The sequence below is a fragment of the Carassius gibelio genome, chromosome B18, assembly GCF_023724105.1.
Source record: "Carassius gibelio isolate Cgi1373 ecotype wild population from Czech Republic chromosome B18, carGib1.2-hapl.c, whole genome shotgun sequence".
In the NCBI taxonomy this organism is placed as follows: domain Eukaryota; kingdom Metazoa; phylum Chordata; class Actinopteri; order Cypriniformes; family Cyprinidae; genus Carassius; species Carassius gibelio.
Window position 1 is genome coordinate 13,880,701 of NC_068413.1, and position 27,588 is coordinate 13,908,288.

General features: G+C 38.4%; 4 protein-coding genes across 8 annotated transcripts in view; 2 read left to right on the forward strand and 2 right to left on the reverse strand.

The window, feature by feature from the left end:
• Nucleotides 1–32: 32 nt before the first annotated feature.
• LOC127977590 (tubulin-folding cofactor B) lies at nucleotides 33–8,350 on the reverse strand. The gene is made up of 7 exons (XM_052582540.1): nucleotides 8,228–8,350; nucleotides 7,804–7,966; nucleotides 6,700–6,843; nucleotides 2,706–2,802; nucleotides 1,980–2,171; nucleotides 1,564–1,636; nucleotides 33–1,436 (listed from the first exon to the last, which is right to left on the reverse strand). The coding sequence occupies exons 2-7, from the start codon at nucleotides 7,921–7,923 to the stop codon at nucleotides 1,322–1,324; spliced, it is 741 nt and encodes a 246-aa protein (XP_052438500.1). The 5' UTR covers nucleotides 7,924–7,966; nucleotides 8,228–8,350; the 3' UTR covers nucleotides 33–1,321.
• Nucleotides 8,351–9,789: 1,439 nt separating this feature from the next.
• Nucleotides 9,790–16,820, forward strand: LOC127977588 (homeobox protein SIX5). Its single transcript, XM_052582537.1, has 3 exons — nucleotides 9,790–10,773; nucleotides 12,273–13,750; nucleotides 13,836–16,820. Exons 1-3 carry the CDS (start codon nucleotides 9,941–9,943, stop codon nucleotides 14,519–14,521), a joined length of 2,997 nt encoding a protein of 998 aa, XP_052438497.1. The 5' UTR covers nucleotides 9,790–9,940; the 3' UTR covers nucleotides 14,522–16,820.
• Nucleotides 16,821–17,309: 489 nt separating this feature from the next.
• six9 (SIX homeobox 9) lies at nucleotides 17,310–19,597 on the forward strand. 2 transcript variants are annotated; one of them, XM_052582542.1, is made up of 3 exons: nucleotides 17,310–17,994; nucleotides 18,114–18,277; nucleotides 18,885–19,597. In XM_052582542.1, the coding sequence occupies exons 1-3, from the start codon at nucleotides 17,587–17,589 to the stop codon at nucleotides 19,021–19,023; spliced, it is 711 nt and encodes a 236-aa protein (XP_052438502.1). In that variant the 5' UTR covers nucleotides 17,310–17,586; the 3' UTR covers nucleotides 19,024–19,597. The 2 variants fall into 2 exon arrangements, with proteins under 2 accessions (XP_052438502.1, XP_052438501.1); XM_052582541.1 differs by having other exon boundaries at nucleotides 17,452–17,994; nucleotides 18,888–19,597.
• Nucleotides 19,598–24,746: 5,149 nt separating this feature from the next.
• LOC127977585 (signal-induced proliferation-associated 1-like protein 3) overlaps nucleotides 24,747–27,588 on the reverse strand; it is a 91,364-nt gene continuing 88,522 nt past the window's right edge. For all 4 annotated transcript variants that reach the window (XM_052582531.1, XM_052582533.1, XM_052582532.1 and 1 more), the window contains one exon: nucleotides 24,747–27,555. In XM_052582531.1, coding sequence (XP_052438491.1) covers nucleotides 27,409–27,555 — 147 coding nt within the window. In that variant the 3' untranslated portion in view covers nucleotides 24,747–27,408. The remainder of the gene's footprint in view (nucleotides 27,556–27,588) is intronic.

A 27,588-nucleotide genomic window follows, 5' to 3' on the forward strand; every position in this document is an offset into this window, starting at 1 on the left:
TAAGTTTTGAAAGTAATGGATGTCCAAGCAAGTGATTTGAAACTCGTTTTATTTTTGCAAAGCATCACAGTCTGGAGGGGAAAAACTTTGGTGCACTAAGGCACGATCAGTTGAGCCAGAAACCCCCATGGCCACGTTTTTGATAAATGATCAATTCAATTGCAAATGGTGACTAAGACTTTAAGTTTATCAAACAGCGTCAAAGACAAAAACCCTTAATTGTTTTTTTATTTTTATTCCCACTTAACGTAAGCATTGAGTAAAGGAAGAAAGAGGTCTCTATATCCAACATCAGCATTTGTGCTTGGCCCTGGTCTAGTGTCCAAAATACCTACTTTACAATGCATTTTGTTAAAGCTACTATAAAAATTATAACATTCCTATAAATCATACAAGTTGCTGACTTGCTGTGCACTAAAACCAAATGTTTATCATCACTTGTGTGAGGTATGAAGGTTTTCGGGCCATACTATACCAGTGTTTTTCACCGCAACATGAGTCCCATGCTATGTATTTAGGCAGTAAAAAAATAATAATAAAACAATTTGGACATATGTCGGTAGGACAAAATTGGCACATGGATTTCTTTAAAACAGATTTTACTAATCAGAATTCCATAAAAACATTATGCCTTTCTGATTAACTTAAATTTGACATGCATGAAAATGTTCACATACACGCACACAAAAAAACAATGTCTTCTTGACACATTTCTGTAATTTAAACTGAAAATACAGAACCATTGAAAAACCAAGGCCATGGATTCTACATACATTACACATCTCATTAGTGAGCTAATCGCTAAAGTGCCAATTAAAGAGAATGAGGGAGCGATACCCTAAAACAGCCATTCTGAGGCATTATAATGTAATCGGCTGCAGAAAAGGAGGAATTCATTAGTACAAATGACATTTATAGAACTGCAAAAACGTGAAGAACATTTTCTGCTGTGGTTGGTTGGTTTTGTTTGAAGTAAATTGATTCGGCCTAGGCTCAAATTAGCTGTAAAACTTTGGAATTCAATAATGAACAATCAACATGCAAGCGAATGCTTTTCTTTACTCTGACCTCGGCTGGTGTTCTCACATTTACTTTACTAGTTACTTCTAGTCGCCAGGGCACAGATGTTGTTTAAGATCATTCCTCGAGTTTGACTGCAGGAAATTAAGATACAATTTTCACTGATCTCTTCCAGACCAGCATAAAACAAAATGATCTGCATTGACGACAAGAAACCTTTAACTGCAGCAATGTCTCACTGCATGGAGTCAAATCTCTGGAAGAAAGAGGATCTTTCTTCTGACTGCTCATCAGGGGAGTCTTACATCTCATCCAAACCATAGTTCTCTTCAGGAAAGTCTCCCACAGTTACTGAGAGGGGCTTGACGAAGGCTCCATATTTTGGCTCACACTCAAAATAGCGTTTCCCATTCACACTAAAGCAAGACAAATATAACACATCAATCACACTTTCTCAGAAGGTTCATGTAAGGGTCACATTAGTCATTTTCAGAGACATGCTGGTCTTTTTCATAAACATAAATAACTTGTGCGTGCACCGACCTGCCATCATTCTTCCCCAGCGGCTCATCATATTTCACACCAACCCAGTAGCCTGGTTTGAAATCTGCTGTACCTGAAAACAAAGAAAGCATTTAAGCCCCATTGAATATGGTTGGAAAACACAGGAATTCATATATGAAGAAAAAAAAAAAAAAAAAACGGGGAGCCCCAGGTCAGGATGGTGTGTTACAGTTCACAGAGTTAATTGCCTTCTGAAAAGCATCATGCACCATTTAAATCAATATGAATTCTAGATGTAAGTTTGATTATATTTATTTCTTTTTTTCATTATTACAAGTACATGTAACATTCAAGTGGTAAATCAGAGCAGCAGATGCAATTAAACCAGGTCATGCAAATAGCACAAACAAAACCTTAATCTGAGAGGTGTGATATGAAAATAAGGGTAAGCTTACCAACAAACATAACAGTGCCAATCTTGGTAGGTTGCCCAGGAACTTGAACTTTACATCGGTTCCCAACAGCAATGGCTTCAGCGGCCGCCTTCTCTTCCTCTTCTTTCTTCGCAAGAGCCTCTTCTTGCTTGGCCCTGGTTTCCTCATTAAATCGACCTAACTTCATATTTTTCTTGAAGTTCCGTATTGAGTCTGACACAAAAGAAGAAAGAAAAGCTAGGTTATTTGCTTACATTAATTATAATTACATACATACTGGTATAAAATAATAATAATAAAAAAAAAAAACTTAAGATGAATAAAAGCATCTGCTAAATGCATTAAATGTATACAAGTACTTATCATATGTATAATCAAAATGAACCATTTGTACTACCTACTGAAAGACTATTTCACGCTATAAACAATTTTTATTTTCAATCAAAATGTTAACTCCACTTAAAACATGCTCCTATCTTACAATTGACGCAAGCTCACATTTAGTCGATCTGCCTCCATCCAATCAATCACCAACTGATGTAGAACCCTGTTCGAAATTTTTTTCCCCATTTTCAAAAGACCTTTAACTCAAGATGTACGTCACAATAAGAAAGACTTAACATGTCTCTGTTTCAATTTCTTTTGGAGCTCAACTATTAGCACAGTCACTATAATTTTCTTTAAATTAAAATCACTCAACAAATGTGTTACAGGCTGAAATTTGAATATTAAAGATATTTGGATTACCTGCCCTTTTTTCATAGGCTTCATCAGAGATCTCAAATTTCTCAACCTTTGACAAATCAGTGAACTCCCCACTTTGCGTACCACTGCGGTCTGTCACCTGCACAGAAAACAACGTTAAAACATAAGAATTCTGTCTTTATTAATGCTACGGGGTTTCTGCAGATCTGAACAAATTCAACTTAAGACTTTTTAATACCACCTTATATGAAATTTAAGGCCTAATCCTGTAATGAAAATACACATTATATTACATATGTAATATTTAATTGTTTAATGTAAAAAGAAAAAAAAATATCATCACTGTCATAAATTATATTACTATGATATTAGGGATGGGTATTGTTTATATTTTACTAATCAATACTGGTACTTGTCGATACTGTTATCGATACTATTTGGTGCAAAAAGACTTTGAATAATTATTTTGAAGAATGTGGGAAACTAAACAATTGTTGGTCCCCAATGACCCCCCCCCCCCCCCCCCCCACTATCAAAGTCAGTGGGGACCAGCAATTGTTTGGTTACCCACATTCTTCAAAATATCTTCTTTTGTGTTCAGCACAAGAATAAATGCAAATTAATACATGCTAGGTACATCATGACGGAGTAAATAATGACACAATCTTAATTAATGACAAGCTGCAGTACGTTTAATAATGTCCCTTTAAGAGATGCACACAACATTTCTCTCTTACTTTTTTTCACTTAAGACATAATTAACTGTGTTTATATGTAAACCTTGTGCGTTTTTGACAGTATTAGCACAATCAGACCATAACTAATATAACCAAGTAATCAGGTGCTGTTTGACCGGCATTTTAGTGTATGGACACTTCGGGTGGATGCGCTCTGAATAAGCACGTTAGAACAACACGTTTATAAAACCTTTCTCCGGCAAGGCCTAAAAGCACAGGCAAATAATGTACTTTTGTGAATGCAAATAAGTACTACCACTGAATTGACATTTGATGTGAATGTATCTCGCGAGTTGCAGTTGAAGCTAGAAACCGCGAGACATTATACAGTGCATCGCTTGAGGTAGAAGTTGTGTTAGAATGAAAAAGTAATGGAATGAAAAATTAACTATTACGTTTTAACTTCGTTCACTATTACACTACTGCATATATTGCATCTGCCACTGGTGCCACTTTGTAACGAGAGCGCACACTTTCAAATGTTTCACTCTTGCCATGATGACGGACTGCACGCACACACACACAGCACATGTGCTGGATATTACACGCACATCGAGCCAACGTCAGCCACATAATTCGGCGAATGGATAATTTTTTGTTAACACAGAAGTATAAGGAGATAAAACAACAAGTATCACTGCATCACCGAGATTTTTGGTGGTGTAAACAATACATTTTGAAGCAATATTTTCAGTGTTCTATCAGCTTTTACATACTTCGATCTTAAATCTATTTCACCTTTACAAAGAACTTTTTATATGTATACATCATGCATACTCTGGATCGGTATCGGCTCCGATCCTGGCATTTCCTGTGGATCGGGTATCGAACAGACGAGACCGATCCAGAGCCGATCCTGTGTATACTATTCTGTGTTATTGTTGAGCTCCACAAAAGACACAAAAATATTATAAAGCACTAAAACGTTTTCAAGAACACATTTCAAGTGTTCTGAAGCTGCTCCATAGTTCAATGTGAGGTACAGATTAATATTGAAGTCATTAATTTCTAGTTCACAAACTCTTCTTTCTGCTGCGGCTGTCTGTCATCCTCCATTCAGCAAACAAACTGTGTGTCACGTTTGGTTACTACAGTCAAAACGATTAAACTATCTTCAAGAGCGCACAGTAACTGAGGTTTAAAACTGTTCAAAGAAAAGGCTCATTAAACTAACGCACAGATTTAATAGTCTATGTATCAATATCTGTTCCCTTTTGTACTAGTGATGTCCGGTTCGTGAACTAATCATTTGATTTGACCGGTTCTTCTTAGTGAACCAGTTCACCAAATAGGACTGAATCGTTTGAACCGGTTCGCGTCTCCTGTAAGAATCAATCCACAATTTATTTACTTTTTTAACGTGGCCAACACTCCCTCTGAGTCGAAATAAACCAATATTACGAAGTAATTCATTTACTCAAACAGTACACTGACTGAACTGCTGTGAAGAGAGAACTGAAGATGAACACGAGCAGAGCAGCTTTCTATGTGGACTCGAAGGGCTGCGCGGCCTGCACACTGTAACTCCGTGTTGCTTCAAGCTCATCATTTTGCGCACAGGATGTGCATAAGCACTCTATATTTGCGTCTTCAGTATTATAATATTTTCGTTAAAATCAAAGATTATTAATAGTATTTCTTGTTCTGTCCTATCTGATATGTTGCTGCCTTTATTACTGCGCTATAGATTTAAAAGAAACATCTTTTAGATTTCTATATAAATGTATATATTTGTTTTTTTTCAATAATGTATTTTACAACAATACAAAGAGCAATGTGTAACACAGTGGTTTTCAACCTGTGGTCCGCGGCCGCAGTGGTATTGCAGGTGGGCCGCCGATTACTATTAAAATAAATAATATTGTTAATATATGTAAAAATGTCTAATTCATAACATAACATCATTTAATATATATAATTAAATAACAAAAAATAAATATTAAACTGTTACTATGCTTCCACTATTTGAGCTCGCTGATTGGTTTAAGAATAAACTAACAATTTTTCTTAGATATTTTTGCTGCATATGCTACAGAACAACAAATTCAAACATGCATTAATGGCTGTTGTGTTTCCTCCTGACTGCTTGCTCCGGTGACTATCTACCTGCTGCCGAGCTCTGCCTGGATCTGGTTTTCCCGTTTTGCTGAGCGGTGCCAGCCAGAGTTTTTTTTCTGTTCATTGCAGTCCATTCTAGAAATCGTCATAAAATCACGATTTGAGCGTGTGCGATTTCTAAATCGCTTTATAGCACGATTTTCCGCGGCCCTGACCTCCGTAGTATGCTATCCGATCCAATCATAATGCATTGCGCCTAGCGCAATAACAGAACAGACTGGGCATGCCTGTAACTCCAGGTTCACACTCTGTCTGTGATGCGCCTTTTTTCCGAGCCCATGTTAACAGATCAGAGCTGACTGCATACACATACTGTATAAACACTGCAAAAACCTGAGGCACTGCTACAATTAATTAGCTCGAACAATGCATGGCAAAAAAGAAAAAAAAGTTTTTTTTTGCCTTAAGTCTATACGTTATGTTCCATCTTTACTATAGTGATAATTTTGACTTATGTCTGTTCTAGAGATGTTACAATTTTTTGATAAAGCTCTAATTGGTTTTCTTTTGGAAATATGTTTCAAATTAATCCTGAATGCATTTATGACTGTAAAAGCATATCGGTGTGTGTCATAATCGCAAAATTGAGCAAAGAAAATCACAATAGTTTTTTTTTTTTTTTTTTTCATATCGCACAGCCCTAGTTCATTCAATAAATACAGTTAACAATCTAGCTTCTGAGTACTTTGTTATTAACCCAACAATAGCAGGGTCAGTAAATTTTTTTTAAGTGGGCAATATTAGATATTTTCTAATTAGTTATTTTTCATTAAAATTAATTTGTGTATATTTAGTAGATTGTGATTAACACAAAAGAAGGATGATCAGGCCAACACAGAGAAATATAGAAATTCTATATTGAATAATAATAAAAAAACTGTGCTGGTATCGGATTGGATCGGTATCGGCAGATACTCTGAATTTTCGGTATCGGATCGGTTCTGAAAATTGGTATCATTGCATCCCTATTCTTTATTATTAATAATAAAGAGGGGGGAGAGAGAATAAATCTTTGGTCTGTTCAATGATTGTAAACAGTCATTAGGTCCATCAGACTGAAGAAGTTTAAAAATGTCCAGAACAGCAGAATTTTTAAGTTCTAGAAATCATCATCTTGTGACATTTTGTCATGTCACTAATTTTCTGTGTAGCTGGGGTGTCAGAAAGGAGTCAATACCCACATGTATTCTGCAGTCATCATCCACAGGATAGGAGCCGAGCAGCGCTTCATTGTCATCTAGCTTCTGTAATAACTTGTCTGAAGTGCTAAATAGCTCAAGGTCCATAAAGGCAGCTGGAGTGCCCACAATCATCTCCAGTTTACTCTGAGAAGCAAACATACAGGTTAAACTAGTAAATAAACTAAAACATCCATGATTCCAAACAGACCCTCACAGTTTGATGACCTGTAATGACCTGTCAAAACATATAGAAAAATTGTACCTTCATGTGTACAAGTCACTCGGGCAATACCTTTAAAGGCTAATTTTGTACGTTACTTACCAGTAAATGGTTCAAAGAAGCTCATTAAAGGTACATATTAAACCTCAGCAGTAGTAATATAAATATTTCAAACGTTGATGTATAAAATAATTGTTTAATGGTACTGACACCGTGACAAGCTCTTGTACAACTTTTTTCTTGCACATTTACTCTGACTATATGCAATTACAATCGGTGTTTTTTGTTTTTTAATTCTGGAACAGATTATTAATAACTCTTGCAAAACTTTAACATTTCCCAAATAAACTTTGCTCACTCACAAGAAACTTTTCTATAATATAAACTGGTAGGAAACTATTTCATAGATTTGGCTAGCCTGCCTAACATGTTTTGGAGAAAACTGTTTTTTTTTTTTTTTTTGTGAGTGGACGAATATAATTTTTACACCCATTATTTTCTTCCTTTCTTTTTTTCCCACACCATGTCCATTTAGGGGCTCCATATTACAGAATCACAACTGCTGTTATACTAAAAGATGTCATGACTTTGATTTGACCATATTTACACAATGGACAACATCTGCATATGACCAGAATATTACATCACTAGCTAGAAAAAATTACCACCAAACATGTTTTGAACATTTTAAATAAGACACAATTACCCAGCTCTTTTACAGGAAAATAATAGCAAAACATATCCTAAATATCACGGGTCATTTTAGTATACAAAGCTGCACATCCTCAATTCTGCAATATTAAAGTTAGTGTAATATCTGACATGCATCATGTCTGACTGTTTGGCAATACTACTAGTAACGTTAACGTTATTATGAGCCGCACCTTAAACTCTGCGATCGTGATTCCTCGGTTGAATCTCCGGTTCACCTCGAAGGAGCTGACGGTGCTGGTCACGCGCACGGACACGGTGGGGTTGGTGATGACTGTCACACTCCCGTCCATCTTCCGTTACTAACCAAACTCTGATGCTGCTGGGGTGGTCGAGCTGAAAATCAAATGTGTGTTTGTTATTCATGCAGCTAAACACATATGCGCGATCAGAACAGTAATTTATTCATGGCCTCCACTCAAGGTTTCATATTTGCCATATTGCTGGTTGCTATGGCTAGCCAGTATTTACATGCGCTCACGTGACAAGCTCTAGCTTTATTAACCGCTTCAGTCAGTTGTCAGCACGTTCAGTTCTCATCAGTTACACACGACCTGATATTTTAGGGGCTTTATTCAGAATTCGAACCAACAATACCGTATATCTTCTTCTTGTTTCAGCTCCTCAGAAAGCTCTTCCGTCAAAGACCACACCACGAGATTCTGGAAACTTCTGCCCACCCACATTGACCTTAGAGCCAATAAAAATTGGCAATTGGGCGGGACTTTAGATTCAACCAATAGGAAAATGGCTATTAGGCTCTCTGTGGGCGGGAGATATGTACTCTGTCAAATCGGGCTGTTCAGTGCTACGGTTATTATCCAATCACTGTTTGTTTTGTTGAAACAGACCGCTCCCAAAGATGCATGATGAACACCTGCTTGCAGTACTAAATGTATTCCACACGATGCTGCTAGAGTTTCATGAAACGCCTCAATAAAAGCAAAAACGGGAAGTTCATTCAGAAATTATCTATTGTAATAGTTACTCCAAACTAAATATATAATAGTACAAAATCAAAAACTACTAGCTACAACCAAAAATGAGAGAAAGCAAGTATTTTGATACATTGGTTGTCAACATTATTTACCTTATAACAAATGTTAAAGCATTTGTTAAGCATTGACTAATATATTATTAGAATCAAATGTTGTATAGCATTAACCTATTATTTAATGAACATGAGTTAACATGAACTAAAATGAACATTTGTGTTTTTAATAACTAATGTTAATAAAATAAATGATTACACTGTAAAAAGAAATATATTGTCAATGTTAGTTAATTGTTTTAACTAAGGTTAGCTTATTGGACCTTACTGAACCAATTGCGAAATTCCCTAGAAAGCTGATATAATTGAAATACACATTTGCTATATATATATATATACACACACACACACAACAACAACAACAGGATAAACAAGCCACATTTAACTCTCTGCAGTGGCAAATAAAGTAATTCTGAAAACTGCTACTCATTTTCAGATGTCTCTACTGCAAAACATGACTCGTTATGTTAAAAGGCAAGTGTGCACAGGTAGAAGATCAAAGGGCTAAGGGTTATTGGCTGAGGGGATAGAAAGTTGTAGGATGGGGGTGACAGACTACACAGCCTGATCGCCTGCCTTCCTGAAAACAAAGTTTACATTCTTGCAAAGGGATGAGATGGAGGTATAGAGCTCTGCCTCATCTCATTCTGTCCATCTGCATCCAGGTGTGCGTGTCCTCTTTCACATTTAAACCCTTACTCTCCCTGTCCATCCAGCATGCAAAGTTTTGAAACACACACACACACACACACACACACAAAATGTTGGTTTCATTATATAACTCAGGACACCTCACAACATCTGTTGTCTCAGGTGGAGTCTCATACAGACACTGAACCCAACATCAAACATTAAATATGGTAAATATCAAAATTTGGCCTTTAAATTATCAAAGACTTCCAGACATGCTTGGGTTCATTACAGTAAGTTTCAATGCACTTTGGAGTGTGGTCAGTAGGCTGATAGATAGATAGATAGATAGATAGATAGATAGATAGATAGATAGATAGATAGATAGATAGATAGATAGATAGATAGATAGATAGATAGATAGATAGATAGATAGATAGATAAAAATTAAGTCTTATTAAATCTTCACGTCCTCATTGAGCTTGAAAGCAATTGAACGCATTAACAAAAAATTGTGAAGCTTGTGTATTGTTTGTTTGTCAATGGGAAACAAATGTGGTCTGGATAAAAAGGATTGCACAATGGTAATGAAGGAGCCGGACTGAAATGCAGCAGGCCTGTGGCGGTGGATGTCTCGATGGGGGAGGTTGACGAAACGCAGGGGCGTGACGCCTCGCGCTGCAGCAGCACTCACTCGCCTACGGGAGAATGGGAGAGAGGCACAGAAGGGGAGGGAGGAGGAACTTGAAGGAAAAAAAGTTAAAATAAAAATGGCTTCCTTGTCTTTGGAGTCCACAGAACAAACTGAAAACGGCCCTAAGGAGTCCACGCAAGATGAAGCCAAAGTGAAAGAGGAGATTGATCCGGACGAAGTCTCGGAACAACTGCTCCAAAGCTTCCAGAACTCCGCGCTCAGTTTTTCCACCGATCAGGTCGCGTGTCTGTGCGAAGCGCTCCTGCAAGCGGGTAATGTGGATCGCCTGTGGAGATTCCTCTCCACCATCCCTCCTTCGGCCGATCTGCTACGTGGCAACGAGACCCTACTGAAGGCCCAGGCTCTGGTCGCTTTCCACCGGGAGGAGTTCAACAAGTTGTACGCCATCCTAGACAGTCATGACTTCCACCCGAGTAACCATGGGTTCCTTCAAGACCTCTACTTGAAGGCGCGCTACAAGGAGGCTGAGACGTCCCGGGGTCGCAGTCTGGGCGCCGTGGATAAATATCGACTGCGCAAAAAGTTTCCTTTGCCCAAAACCATTTGGGACGGAGAGGAGACGGTGTACTGCTTCAAGGAGAAGTCGCGCAATGCGCTGAAGGAGTGTTACAAGAGTAACAGGTATCCCACTCCGGTCGAGAAGAAGAATTTAGCCAAAGTCACCGGACTTTCATTGACTCAAGTCAGCAACTGGTTCAAGAATCGCCGACAGAGGGATCGGACCCCCTCCGGTACCAACAGCAAAAGGTAAGCGCATTGTATCAAGTATGTGAACAGTGATTTGTCTCAGACCCGAGAGAAACATTCTTGAAGCAGACTGAGAGAAGAGAGCAGTAAACAAACCGCTATTGTGTGCGAGGTTTACACTAGAACGAGTGTGTAAACTACAAATCTGGACAGATTCTGAACAGATTGCCCGGTCTGATGTAGGCTGTTACATTCACAGTAGGTACTCTTCATTAAAGGCCTAGTGTGTCGCAGATGATAGATTATTGTATTTAATAAACCCTTGAACACAGGAAAGTTAAAAATAAATGAGTTTGCGCACAGATTGGAGATGCAGACGTAAAAACTTAAACATTTCATAAACATTTGCCATGCATTCTAATTGTTAAATGAAGTGACAAGTGAAAATGACAAGGAGGTCTTAGAAAACATGGCTGAAAGCATGTTGCTTTGTTGTGAAATGTGAGATAGGGGCGCCAGGAGTGGCTCGAGTTTCCTGAACTCCTGCACCACAATGTCTTTCTGTAGTCCATGGAGGGTTAAATATCAGGGCAGAGAGGACATTGGTTAAAAAAAACTTCATTAAAATATAAGTGTAGTACTTGGGAGGAGTAAGCCATACTAGGAATTTCTTATCATTAGAATTTTTATTTATTTATTTATTTAGCAGAGTTGTTGTTGTTGCTGTGTGTTTTTCCCCCATTCAGTTCAATTAAATCATATATTTTAAAACATGTTTATCATCACTGCAGCACAACTTGAATCTGCTGCCCCCCTTATATATAATTGCAATCACATTTTGTTAGGACTATAATACTTAGGGAAATGTTGTTCAAATTGATTATCTACATAAAAAGATAAACTTACTTCATATGACAGTTAATAGAAATATTTTGGAAAGTTTTTATCATGAACTTACTATGTTCATACGACAATTATCAGAAATATTTTGGAAAGTTTTTATCAAATCTAATCACATTAAATGCAGTTGACTTCGATTTGGTCCATGAGGCATGAATTAATGTTATTATAATATCAATTATGCTTGTTCCCAAAAGCACATGTATGTTGTGCAGATGCCTATTTTGTGAATTTTAATCAGCAAGATATAATATACTAGAAAACTAAATTTTATTTTTCCATTCTATGTTTATTGATTATAAAATACATTTCGATAACATTATCTGTCAGATGTTAGAACAATATTCAGCAGCCATTAATAATGTACATTATCATGTACTGTAATTTGTTCACTGCAGCACATGGTGACAGGTTGGCTAAATGTAAAAAATGAATGAACTTTAATGTTCGCAACTAAAAGTGTGTCAGTGGCCATATGTGCTGCAAGTTATCTGGTTTTTGTTGAACCACAAGCTTCACTGGATCTGGTTTGTAAATAATTTAGCTTTCTCCTCTATTGATACAGCTGTCAGAAATCTTTTGGATGATTGATGGTAGACATTCATGGAAACTACATTTAGACTGTTTGACCAAATTTAATGTTTCTGTCTTTCCTTCAGTGAATCTGATGGAAACCACAGTACAGAAGATGAAACCAGCAAGGGAGATCTGGATGATATTGTTGACAAACCTGCTGTTCACGAGACCGGCAGCTCAAATGCTTCTCTTATATCACTCTCTGGGGCTCCTTGCAGTACTGGTCAGCTTATTCTGAACAGCACAGGAGGATTCTTTACAAGCTCTCATCCACTGCTGCTCAATGGGAGCCATATACTCTCAGGGGCAGGAACAGGGGTCATCATCAATGGGCTGACACTGAGCGATGGCCACACGGTCACTCTCAGTCCTGTTACAGCTAATGCACCATTGCTACTAAATGGGGCTCAAGTAATCTCCAAAGATGACCGGGGCATCAGTGATATAGAGGCCCAAGGCAGCCTGCCCACTGTGGTTCTGAATCCACAAGCCAGTTTAACTAGCACAATACCTCTCTCGCTCAGCGAGGACACAAAAACAGCCAGCAGCAATGTCTCTCCATTGGATTTCATCAGTCTTCCAGAGCCCTTAAAGGATCCAGATAACACTCAGTCACTGCCTACAAACTCAATGTCTTCACCCATCATCTCTACTTCTGTCATCTCTCCCACGTCTCTTCCTTCAGAGGCACTGGTCACAAATAGTATTCCTGCATCAACTACTGGCTCCATGAGTTCAGTCATCTCCAGTCCCATGGTGCCACTACTGCCCACACAGCCACCTGAAATTGTTGTAATAGGAAAAGCCGAGTCTCAGTCACCAATTCGCAGCTCCATCTCTAGCCCTCAGGTGCTGTCTTTACCCCAGGTGGTTCCATCAATACAGGGTGTACCAGTTTCTCAACTGATGCAGCATCCATCTGGGGCCACAGTGTCATCCTGCCCCCAGCTTGTTCCAGTCTCCCTGAACAATTCACAGTTACCCCAAGTCCCCATTCCTCCGTTTCAGACACAGACCTTGCACATTGGTCCAAGACTTGCGCAAGCACACCTCCAAAATGGCTCGAACACATTAAGCACCAGTAGTGCTTTATCACTCCCCCAGATGGCTGATGGGCAGATTACACAGGTGCTTACACCTCAGCTAGGAGACGAATCTACTTCAGCAGCATTTCCACAGATACAGACCTCCATGGAAACACAAGTCATTCCCATCTCCTCGCCAACTCAAGTTGTGCCCATATCCCAAACCAAAGACTCGGGCCAACCTCAGCTGGTCCCCCTGTCACTCCCCCAACTTATACCTGCATCATCCATTGCGGGAACTCCAACTGGAACCCTGTCCTTTCCTCAGGTGGTCCCAGCAACACCATCTCTCTCCATTCCGTCCCCTGGAGGTGCTTTCCAGATTCTGACATCTGGATCTGGAGCAGGATTGAGTGTTGCCCAAGGACCGATACGCCTCAGTCCAATAGGGCCTCCTCAGAGTGTCCCTGCTGGTACCATCCCAGGTGTCCAATTTCTCAACTCTGGGGTGATTCAGCTACCTTCTTCCTCTCCAGGTAGGTCACAAAACTTATTTCATCAGGAGTGGAAAACAGTTGCTTGTTTTATTCTGAAATGCATTTATTCTGTTTTTGTCTCCAGGCAATATCCTACTAGCAGGTGGCATTGGGGGCAGCCCAATCCTTAGTCTTCAAAATGGCAAACTCATCCTCACTATCCCAGCTGGGATCCAGTTCGCCAGCATGCCTGTCAAGTCCGTCCCAGATAGTCTGGTCTCAAGTACCCTTGATCCTCAAACCTCACCTGTACACCCACCTTCACTCATTGCTCAAACCTCAAATTCACTACAATCATCTCATTTGGGGCTTGTTGGCTCCTCTACACTTTACTGCAGCCCTGAGCCAGGAACAATTGCCAACCCAACCCCAGGAGCCTCTCCTGACACCCCAGACTCTTCTAGCACTCCCACTCCTACAAGTGTCCTACAATTCCAGCAGACCCTTAGCCCTGAAAGCATGCTCCCACTCAGTCCAATATGTAGTGGTGTGGCAACTGGCCACCAACTCTCCCAGCTAGCCTGGAGCCCTGTCCCGCTGTCCTCCCCCTCTGGTCTGACATTATTTGACATGCGTGGGAAAGGAGATCTTCCAGAGGACCCTGCTTTGTTAGGTTTGCCAGGAGGAGAGTCCCTCCTGTTGGGCACTCCTCCTCCAGGCGAAGATGTAGACAGAGATTCTCAGCTGGATGATGTGGAGGACATGGATGGGGACTCGAAAATTCTGACACAACTGCAGTCTGTCCCTGTGGATGATGATCTGGGTTTGTAATCACCAGTCCTTCTGACAAACTACTAGATGCAGTTAATGTTAAATCTCAACCTGCAAGACTTGCATTCGACCATGTCCCAGAAGTGAGAGGAACTATGATTTATGACCTCAGAGCTTTGGAGGCTTTCCCCACTCTTCCTTATGTAGATGGAGTTTTAAGTAGTGGAAGTATACAACATAATAATGGAATCGTAGAAAATAACTTTTCTTTTATATATGGAATTCATTTGTGAAACCTATATATTTAACAAGGGCATGTCATAGAGGTTTAACTACAGTAAAGGGAAGGCACTGCCATTTAGTCACAGAGGACATTTGCGTAACCAATATTAACCTCTAGGAATCTAGGGCTGTGTCTACATGTTAGTCCTTTTTTGGTGATACACAGAGCTTGAGGCATGTTATAAAGGACTTACATGACTCCCTAAGTGGTAAAAAGGCACTAATATGTCAGTGGCAATCAATTTCTTCTATCTAGGAGTGAAGAGCATGTGGGAATGCCTTCTTTTGTGCCTTACATTTTTGTTACTTCTCAGTTTAGACTCTGACAAGTACTTTTATCTTTTAAAGAAGAGAAACAAGTCATATTTGGTTTCCCTCTGAGATACAATATAATAGAGGTACATGTTTATGCTGGTCACAAAATCTGCTGTCTTGGAGCAAATCTAAGTATGAATTGAGTCTGAACATGAGCTAGTCATCCTGTCAGAGGCTCCCAAAGATACCTGGATGCACCGACAGCACCCTGCGCTGGGAGAAGGAAATCAGATTTCAGTAATCTCACAACACTGGGTGGAAGACAAGACTTGGTTGACAAACTAGCCTTTAAATGTGCCTGTGACAGCTACATTGGATATACTACATCCGCACTGCTCAGTTCAGGTGCCGTTTTAATTGTTTTTTGCTTTAAGGTTCAATTGGCTGAAGTACATTTTATAGGTGAATAGATGGTGAATGTGTCTGATTTTCTGACATTAGACTTCAAACACACAGTGAAGCACTCTATGTTGTTTTATATTCCATGTATACCGTATCTTGCAGCGTACATTTATGATGGCACACTAAACTGACCATGGATATCCTACACTTGTAGTATAATAGATAATTGACATTGGTTTCCATAGATAAACCATTGAGTTTACCCAAGTAGTCCAGCTCATTACCATAAAACTGTGCATAAACCTAATAGGCTTGAGTGTTTGAAGGGAATTGAAGTACTGGATATTTGTCTATGCAACTGTTCATCATGAACTAAGATTTGTTTACTGTTTTAAACAGCCACTTCTTACACTACAAATCCACCATAAACATATACCGTGAAATGTTTTTATTCTGTTTATCTTGTCCTTTTATATTTCATATTTTTATTTGTAGAATTTCCACATAGCTTCAGGAAATGTCTGTTTTTGCCCTTTTCCTGCTTGATTCTTATCAAATGCAATTTAGGTGACTCAAATTAAGCTACAAGTATGACTTTTTCAACACAGGTCATCATCACTACCAGAGTGGTTTGCTTATCGTAGAGCACAGTTCTGTATATTTTGCACATTTTATCATTTTTATTCATGGAGCTTTTACCTTTTTTTTGGGCCCCACAAATGTTGGTGCTATTTTAAACCATTCAACTAAAATAAGGCTTGGCCTGTGAGATTTTGACTGGTGCACAGTAGTCACCCTTAGTGGTCACACTAGCCTTAACCTGTTTCTATGTGTTTTTTTTTTTTTTACAAATATTTAATGCATTTATCAATCATTTCGGGGTCATTCAACCTTAAAGCTGTTTCCCTCATTCTAGCTTAGGATTACACTCCATTTTGTGATATATTGTCTTTTTTTGTTTCTTTATGAAAGTGTTTGTATTTTACACATTTATGTTTTATAGGACTTGTTGCATTGACTTGCCAAAGTTTTTTTTTTTCTTCTTCTTCTTTCAAGCACGAGGAAAATGTTTGAACTTTTTTGGAAAGCATGTGTGCGTGTATGAGTTTGTCCGTGAGTATTGCTATTACTCCTCCAGAATGTAATGATTACTATGTTAATTCACATGTATTTTAGTCAGTAGCGATATATTTGTTTGTTCTGTTCACTCTTTAATACTTTCGCTTCACCGTCATGTACAAACATAAAAATATGCAGCTGATCAAACCAAAGAGTTTTTTCTTGATCATTTCATTTAGTAAAGGGAGTTTTTGTCATTATTGTAAACGTCTCTTTTTATAGAGGCGTGTTTTGTATCTTATAGTAATTTTATTTTTTATATTCCATTCTGTGATATGTAATAAACATATATATAATTCTATCTGAATGCTTTTTGTTTGACATTAATCTCAAGTTATTTGTGAAACACTTTTAGTAAAATGACTGTCTTTCTACAACAACAACAAAAATATATATTTTTACCCAGAAGCAAATCACCTGCGGTTCTCTTACACATAATTACAAGCATATATGGTGTGTATATATGTATATATACAATATATATATGCAATGCCATCTCTAACCAAATTGTCTAACAAATACTGCACCATGATTTGATTAGGAAATAACATTGCCTTCATATTTAAATAAGCTGCTTTGTGCACCTGACATCTTCCCCAGGTAATTGATACAAATACAAACAACACTTAGACTGAAAGGTTTGTGTGTGCGTGTGTGTTGGTGCCTGTCTGTTTTTTTAAACCCTATGCTCTCCGATTACCTGCATGTACCAAGTTGTCTGGGCGGGTCTTTGTGGCTGGAGAAGGTAAAACCAGCTAAAACCAAAAAGCTGATACACTCATCGGCTGCACTTATTGGCTAGCACGTCACTGGAGAACAAAAAGGCTATTGTGAGATCCCCTTTACCTGAGACGCTCTACATTGCATTCAAATCAGAAGGTACTTTGATTTTGCACACTTCTTCTGCAGGTTTCAGTCTTCTTGTGGAGCTTGCTGTCGTTATTGGCTTTGAAACAGGTCTCGGGTGTCCCCTCGAATGGACTTTTAGGTGGGACGATTTACAACTTGTTTTGCAGACCAATTCCTCGTCATCCCTTGTGGGACCTTCAATCATCCTTGTTCCGATCATGGCGATGGGCTTCTCCCCAGAGCAGGTGGCCTGTGTTTGTGAGGTTCTTCTCCAGAGTGGAAGCATGGATCGCTTGTCCTCGTTCTTGTGCTCTTTCCCTTCCAATTCCTCGTCATCCAGTTTGTATTTGGGAATGGCTCAGAGTCAAGAGAGTGTGCTGAAAGCGCGGGCTGCGGTCGCCTTCCACCACTGTCGTTTTGCTGAGCTCTACAGCTTGTTAGAGGAGAACACGTTCTCCCCACGCAGTCACCCTCTCCTCCAGCAGCTCTGGCTCCGGGCTCACTACATGGAGGCTGAATTGCAGAGGGGCCGCCCTCTTGGGGCCGTGGGGAAGTACCGCATCCGCCGCAAATTCCCTCTTCCTCGTACCATCTGGGATGGAGAGGAGACCAGCTACTGCTTCAAGGTGTTTAAATCTGTTGGTGGATCAGAGAGCACTGATTTATCTGTGTGTGAGTCTCAAAATAATCTTGTTTCCTTTTGGGAGTGGTTTCAAGAGCTTTCGGTTGCATCCTTTGCTCGCAGGAAAAGTCTCGCAGTGTATTGAGAGAATGGTACTGCAGAAAGCCGTACCCCTCGCCACGAGAGAAACGAGATTTGGCTGCAGCCACGGGACTCACTGCTACACAAGTCAGCAACTGGTTCAAGAACCGACGACAGCGGGACAGAGCTGCGACCAGCCGGCAGGGGTAAGAAACGCTCCCTCACTCTACATGCTCCAGGGGACAAACATAGTAGATCCCTCAGAAACTGCTGGTTAATTTTACAAATAAGAAACCGCAAGCAACACACTGAATTAAATTTGACATTTTAAAGTAGACCGCTTTAAATGTTTGGCTTTAGATCTGTGGTTCTCAACCAGGGGGCTTGCTTCTGAATGACTTTAAATGATCTAAAATAAGAGAAACCAAGCATTCAATTATGTTAATCAACTAAAGATTTATAAACTTATTTTAATTGACACCTTTGGAAACTTTTTTTTGGAAATTTATAGGCCTGGAAAAGTCTTCATGGGCACTTATAATTAATAGGCAACGCATATTTCTATTGCAAACTGTAAAATATTTGACTGGGTAGAATTCTGAGCATAAAAATATTTTTCCAAATGGTTGAGAACCACTGCTTTAGACGCTTTGAATGAAAAGCAGCAGCTTCCTATCGTCTCCTTTGATTGGCTCCACGCTGCCCTCTGCTGGATGAGTCAAAAACCAAAAGAATCTTCAATAATCCGTTTACATATATGATCTCAGTTTGACATATTTCAGGTTTTATATCCGAGTTCTTCCTATGTTCCAGCAGAACCTCAGCAGGAGCGTTTCTGAGCTCTGATGAGGAGCTCTCACCGCCAGCGAGTCCCAGCACACTCTTCTCCTGCTCCCAGCAGCTCTCTGCCCAACCGCCCCCTCTCCGCCACCTGGGACCAGCACACTACTGAAATCAATGAAATAGAATACAAGTCAAAAAAAAAGTTTTGTAATTTAGATTTGTTTTATACATTATTCCATCTACCTGGAAAGACAACATAATTGAAATAAGTGTCTTTGTAAGTCACAGCTGTCTCTGTGTGAGCTCCAGACGCTGTAAGCAGCATAAAAGAGAGCCTTTTATGCAGTTGTGTTTTCTGACTTGAGGTTGGTTGACAGTCTTGCGTAGGTTAGCAAAATGGCTGAATTGGCTTACAACACCTTCTACAAAGTCAAACTTGAGCTCTTTTAAACCAAAACAGAGCATCATTACAGCTGGCAGCAAATGCCATCTCGGCTTTCTGTAGTTATGTTTGTAGTGCACCCTAACATTTGTGCTTAAATCCCTACTGTATTTCAGGACTTGTCTACTATTTCACTTATGAAATTAGTAAAAGTTTGAATTAAAAATGCTAAAGTATCTTCTTTTTTTTTAATAATTTGTGGCACCTCATAACGCTACATATTGTTTCATTGCTATAACTGAATCACATTCTCTTCTCGAAGATTTCTGCATGAAATCAAAATTCACCCTTTCTGCTTTCTAAATGCATGTCATTGATCTCATTGTGAATAATTCATGAATAAATAAATACAAATAAATAGACTCAAATCCAGTGTCTCTTTAGGTTTATTACGAATATCCATTAGACCCTTGATGTGGTCTTTTGGCTCATAATGTAAATCGCTCAATGACTAAGGAATGTAAAAAAGATCATCTATCTCTCTTAAATCACATTCAATTCTACTCACAGACTCTTAAAACAATTGTCTCTCAATGTCTTCTTGAGAGAATCTTGTATACTGACCTTCTTGTAAAGTGCACCACCACTGCCTTTCCCCACAGCTTGAATGAACTGCATTTGAATTGCAGTTCATCAGCAAATACTGTACAAATGAGGATTAATGAGCTAAATGAAAACAGTCATTAAATGTTCCACTTCAAATTCATATCAAATGAATATGAAATCGCAAACTTATGGTCTAACGGTCTCTTAAAGGATGAAATTAGTGTTTGTGCTATTATGGCATATGGCTCTTTTCAGCAGAAAAAATCATGTACCATTCATACTCCAAATAAACACATCATTATGCTATGTGTCTCTTTGGTCATTTTGATCTATGGCTTTGTTATTATTCTTACTATTACATTCTGCTGTATCATGTTTAAAGGCTCAGATACTCAGCCAGGAAGATGGTCAGGATTCTAGAGTCTGTTTCTGTCCATTCTTCAGATGCCTCCCCTTCATCAGAAAACACCAACACCATCTCATAATGATGTACATTAATTGAGGCTTAATTCAGCACTGTGATGCAGCTGATTCTTGTTAAATATGTTTACATGTGATTCTCAGAAATCATCTAGAATGAGGGTGCCCAAACTCGGTGCTGGGCACTGTAAGTGCTGGGAAGTCGTGGCCTAATGGTTAGAGAGTCGGACTGACAATCGCAAGGTTGTGAGTTCGAGTCTCTGGCCGGCAGGAATTGTGGGTGGGGGGAGTGCATGTACAGTCCTCTCTCCACCTTCAATACCACGACTTAGGTGCCCTTGAGCATCGAACCCCCAACTGCTCCCCAGGCGCCGCAGCATAAATGGCTGCCCACTGCTCCGGGTGCGTGTTCGTGTGCGTGTGCATGTGTGTTCACTGCTCTGTGTGTGTGCATTTCGGATGGGTTAAATGCAGAGGACAAATTCTGAGTATGGGTCACCACACTTGGCTGAATGTCACTTCACTTTCAACTTGCCTCAACACAGGTTTTAGTATGCCTATAAGAGCTTGATTTGCTGGTTCAGGTGTGTTTAATTGTGGTTGGAGCTAGACTCTGCAGGACACGGTGCTCCAGAACTGAGTTTGGAATCTGAATCTAGAAGAACCCTCTTCCTCATGATTGTGATCTACCTGCAGTTTTAGAACTTTAAACTCAATGTCCAGATCAGTGGCCTGCTCCAAGATAATAGCACAAACTATGGCAAAAACTTTACTCACCCTGAAAGCCATCTAAGATGTAAAAATGTTGAAGAAATTTAGCATTACTTCACTCGCTCATTAACAGATCTTCTGCAGTGAATGGGTGCCATCAGAATGAGAGTCCCGACAGCTGATAAAAAAACATCACAATAATCAATAGTCTATCAATTAAAATTTGTGATGTGAAAAGCTGCATGTTTCTAAGAAATAAATACATCATTAAGGCTTTTTAACTTTAAACCAATGCTTCTGGCCAAAATATGAGTCCATAATCCATAATAATGCTTTCTTCACTGAAAAAGTCCATCCACTGTGGTTCTGACATCAAAATCTACCAACACATCTGTTTAGACCTGTAATGGTGTTTTGAACTTGTAAACAGTGCTTGATTAATTATATATATATATATATAAAAATTAATCAAGCACTGTTTACAAGTTCATATATATATATATATATATATATATATATATATATATATATATATATATATATATATATATATATATATATATATATATATTCTTGATTCAGACGAGATTACATTTTAAATGGAGAAAGCAATATAGTGAAATTTACTATATTTTAGCATTTACTTTTATCTTCACAATATGTTATTTTATTAACTGGGGTTGGGTTGATAACTGTCATGTTTTCATCAGTTGTTTGAACTCACATTCGGACGGCACCCATTCACTGCAGAGGATTTATTGGCGAGCAGGTGATGTAATGGTGAATTTCTCCAAATCAGCTATTAGAAAGTTTAGAAGTTTAGATAGCAGTAGAACATGTGTTGTTCAGGCTGAGGCGTTACCCGCCGTACGCTCTGACTGCAGTCCCCGGTGCTCTCAGCGGGTCGCATCCTGCCAGCGCGTGTCCGTTATCAACGTGCACAGCTTTGGCTCCTCGGCGGGCTGTTGACGGCAGGCGTGTCCCTCCAGCCTCGGCACTGACCGCGCGCCACAAGACACGTCAGTACTTTAACCGGCCAACTTTGTCAGCTGTCGCGCTGATGCTATAAAACATGCATTTATAAGATATCTCAGAGCCTAACGAAACGGGGAATATTTTACTAAAGTGTTTTTCATTCGAATACTCAGCCCGAGCGGTGTCACGTCCTCTTGTAAACAAGAACCAGAGACGACTTTTACTCTACAAACATTACTTTTCCCGTTCAAAACGTCACATTTCACGTCTATAAAGCGATTTTATGTTTGTTAAAAAAATAACTAAGATACCAACAGGGATGCCCTAGAGAGCCGTCACCACCATCATCAACAGTAATATTCCTCTCGCGTCTGAATTCGCTAGATGTTTATAATTGTTTATAATATGTTTATAATGCTTATGCATGTCGAACTAACAAAGGCTGTGTCGTCCTTTTCAATATTCTTCTTTTATTCTGGCGTGTAATGCGATGGTAGGGAAAGGGTTGTAGTCCACTGCAGCCTCTTTTGACTGCGCGCTTTCGCCATGGTGACGTCGAGGTAGCACGTCATCTTTAAGCGACAGGCGCTTGTTTTTTTTAATCAAGCCACTTTTCTATGAAGTTATTTTTGATTCAAAACAACAGAACACCTGTGGCAGTGCGATTTGTAGTTGTAGAGAAAAGCCACACGTGTATCAGTAAATTTGAAGTCACATAGAGAAACGTTTTCTTTCAAAAATCTACAAATCAGTCTTTTTTTTTATTATTAAAAACGATTCTTAGAATTTAGCATACTGACTACTTATACACTGCTTAAAAACTAGAATTGTTCAGAATGTGTAGTAGTTTACAAAAAAAAAAAAAAATCAACAACTTGTAATTGTTCAAATATGTGTAAATGTTCAATAATTAATTGTATATAAAAAGTTATATATATTTTAACATATATTATTATGCATTACGAACAAACCTAAATTAACATAAACATATATTATTTGCTGAGATTTGATGTAGTGACAATTTTGCGTCGTGATTGTCTTTTAGCAACAAATCAACCTTCCTTTAGCAAATTAGTTGGCAACACTGGTTACCTATTCTCAGCGGGAAAGTGCCCAAGCTTAAGGTTTAGAGTTAGTGTACACGTTAAGGTAACATGTTTTCGTTGGTGAATTGTACGACTTGCTGTTTTAGTGGGACATAACAAAATCTGACAAGGTAACACAAATTAACTGAACAAATGTAGCCAAAAAATCAGTGGGGGCCCGACTCGAGAGGTGTCTTGTTGGAGCAGTGACACCGTAAACCAGTTAATAAGAAATGAACTCTAAACGGAAGCTGTATGAGAGGTTTCATCTGATGTGGGTTGGGCTGTGATACACTCAACAGTTACCACTGAACCGAAGCTATTGTATAGCTGAAGCTGAAAATAAATAAGCTTTCCATTTATGTATAGTTAAGGCAATATTTCATATCAATATCAAATACAACTATTTGAAAATCTTGAATCTGAGTGTGCAAAAAAAGAGAAAATAAAAAAACGTTGTCCAAATGAAGTTTTTAGCAATGCATATTACTCATAAAAAATTAAGTCTTGATATGTTTATGGTAGGAAATTTACAAAATATCTTAATGGAACATGATCTTTACTTAATATCCTAATGATTTTTTGGCATAAAAGTAAATATATTAGTTATTACAATTAAGATAACACTTTACATTAAATGTTAATTAATTCGCATTAAGACAATAAAGAACAATATATTTATTTATTGTTAATTCGTGTTTGTTTAGAACAGTGTTTAAACAAAAAGGAAAAAAGTCTGTAATAACCAGAGTTGCCATACCTTTTTACCATTTTTTTTTGTTTTGGTCCGGATTCTGGAACATGATGTCGACCAAGACGGGATACCTTGGTAGGCCTAGACTCCCAAGAACATTAATATTTGATAGCCATTTTCTCCCGAAATTTGACTGAGCTTGTTTTGAGAACCAGTTGGTCTGGCTGGTTATTGTTTTGTTTTTGATCTGGCAACCCTGGTAATTATCCTAGCATTCAAAGCTTCATACATGCACAACAATAAATTTGTCTCTCATTCATTCATAAATAAAAACAATAAAAAAAATATTTGTTAATATATGCATTAAAATATCTCATTATTAATATTGTCATCTATACACCACCATTTAAAGCATATATATTTTGTAATAATTGTTTCTGAATTTTGACTGATTTCCCACCATAAATTAAGGATGCCTTTTATTTATCGTGCTATACGCATTTATGACCAGCAGAGGGCGCAAGTAATTACAGTCAACACAACCTCTTGTTCCAGTGGGGGGCGCTGTTGTTCTATGTAGGGCATAATTTATATAAAATTGGTGCCATTGATATGGTTTTAGGTAATAAAGGAATAATTCAGCCAAAAGTGAAAACCTGTCATCATTTAATCAGTTTCTGGTTATTATGATAAATAAAATTCTATGAGAGTCAATGGGGAGCAGAAACTGTTTGGTTACCCACATTCTTCAAAATCTTCTTCTGTGCTCATTAGAAGAGAGAAAATCATACAGCTGGAACAACTTGAGGGTACCAATTTTCATTTTAGAGTAAAATTATTATTATTATTATTATTTTGCAAGCTTTATTTAAATAAATAAACTTTTTAGACTTGTATTCTTTATAAAGTGAACAGACTTAACAACAGAACGGGTAAATTATGAATGAACCGGTATTTGTGTCTTTGCTCTTCCAGTGTAGCATAAAATATTATTTAAATAAAATGAATGGTCAAGAATGTTATCATTATGAAATATTTTAATATTTTTTTTTATAAAATAATGAAAACATAATTTACACATATTAAATGTACACATCCCCCAAAGAAACTGAAAGATTGATCAGTTATCAATAGTTAAACGAGGAATTAGAGCCACTGTTTCATGCACGAAGCTAATGGAAACAGAGACAAAAAGATGAATTACAATAATGTTTCTTTAAAAAAAAAAGAATAGAAATAAAAGCATAAAATCAGCTTTGTACAAAAGATCATGAATCAAACAAAATATAAAGGACAAACTCAGTACCCTCTAATAATGTTACCAAATCTTGTAATTTTCAGCTTGAATTTGACGTTCTGTATTTAAAAAAAAGAACGAAAATAATCAAAATAAATAGTCAAAATATTACACAAAAATAAACCTTCAAATATTACAGCTGGACTATACAATTTGCCATGATTTAAGAATGCGCAACACAGATGCACATAGATGTTCTCACAAGTATATTACTCATATTTACCTTATAAAAATTTTAAAGAACTTAAAAACACCTCCACCCAACTATCAAACAAACATACAGTAACCCAGAACTGAGTGAGTCTGAAAAACCTCCCAATTTACGGACTGAAAAACACACAGTAAGATCTTGTAGTCACAGCAATGAGATGAGAATCTGACAAACCTGTAAAACGTGATCTAAAACAGTGGGGATGAAATGAGCTTATTATTCGTGTCATTTGAAGTCCAGAGTGATGATTTATAAATAAAAGCTTCTCACATGTATACAGACCTATATTTGAAGGTACAGTCCACCCAAAAACTCATTCTCATGTTGTTCCAAACCTGTATGTCTTGCTTTCTTCTCTGGAACTTTGAACACAATGGAAGTCAATGGGAACCAAAGCTCTTTAGTTCTTCAGAATAATTTCTTTCTTGTTCCATAGAAGAAATATATAGTCATACTACTCTGGAACAACATGAGGGTGAGAAAATGAAAGAATGTTCATGTTTTGGTTGGAATTTCCCTTGTTGGGAGAACACATAGCGTGTTAGATGTCAGCAGTTCAAAGCTTTGTATAAAATCACTGTCTGTACAGTCACATTACTAAACAGCTGCAATGAATCTAATTTGAATCTCTCACCCCATAAATAACCAAAAACCTTTGCGTTTTACAGTGCTATTCACTGTCATAAGCATGTATATAGTTGTCTGTGTTTGTCTGAGCAAAGCAGACACCTTATATTTTCACTTATAGTATAAAGTCGAGTGACTGTTGCAGTGCCTTTGTTTTGACGTGAATAAATATGTCAGAGATGAACAGATCGGGTCACCGAGAGGGCAGCTTACGGGTCCTGAGAGAGGAGGAGATATTTTTTCCAGTCGCAGCAGGTTAAAGGGATTGAGAGAGCTGATATGAGTGGTGAATTCTAACACAGCTGAGCACTTTAAGGCAGACATGTACAGAGTAACACGGGGTACATGATAAACCATATCCGATCCAGCCTGACTGTTATTCCGGTTAGAGCGCATAACATAGAGTACAGTGTGGATCGTCTTAGTATGTAAACACGATGATCTGTCTATCTATTGCCAACAGTCGTTTCACCAGATAAACCTGAACTAAATACAAATAGAAAAATAGAGTCTGTATGGAACACAGCTGAATAGGGTTTCTTAGTGTCAGCTTTGCACAAATACATACATATATACATACATATATATATATATATATATATATACATACATATATATATATATATATATATATATATATATATATATATATATATATATATATATATATATATATATATATACAGTGTCAAAATCTAACAGCCCAAGTTTACACACAGTGCTATGCCAAAACCATACTAAAGAGAGCAAGTGGCATTTCCTGTCACATGACTTAAAGACTGACCGGTGTCCACGCACGGAGGAACCGATCAAAGACTTGGGGTGTAACATCACAGTTTTAGTAGTGGTTGGTTTCACTGGTCAGAAAGCGGCGGTTCTCCATCTACAGAGGCTTTATTGCAGAGTTTCAATCACTACAGGAAGTCTGTTGGAGGATAAATCAGCTGAGATGAGGATGGTTTGAATCATAGAGATGAACACGATGTACCTGCATATGAGATTATGCGATATAGAATTACACTTTTTCAGTGACATGTTATCTGTGAGTCATTCCTTCTCCCTCACAATTACAGTACCGGGACTTCTCTCAAGGTTTTGGGCAAGGCAGGATCGCTCACGTGGCTCAAGTGTTGATTTGACTGTGCAGTTAACAGGCCTCTCTGATGTTTAGCGTCTCTCCGTTTTACTGGCTCAAGCTTAGTGTCGACTCGTCGAGTACAAAAATAAATCTACAATGAGAAAATAGTCCCAAAAGTAGTTCGATCAGATGAGGAGCTCGCTCGTTTCAAGGTAGGAATCGTGTGTTTGTTTGTTCAAAAATAGACACTTGTACTTGTGTACCGGCTTTAGGTTGAAGATTTCAAGTCTCAGGTCATCAGGGAGATTTGGGTTTCCCTCAGTCACACTTTGGTAAAGCTCACAGTTTGGTGTGTGGTGAGGATCTAGATGAGGGCGAGCGGGACAGTGGGTGTACTGGACAATACGAGACTGTGAAGTAAATGAGCTGTTAGGCAGATCTCATCTTCTCTCAAGTGAAAGGGAAGAGTTATTTCCTCTCGGGGATGGTAGAGGATAAGAGTTTGCTGAACTTGCGGAGCTGTTCACTGGCTGAGTGTGATTCCTCCTGCAGGCGCTGGTTGTTCTGCCTCAGATTAGCCATCTCTGCTAACAACGTCGCCTTGTCCTGTTTCTCCTGAGAGGACGGGACAGGAAGGAACAGACCAGG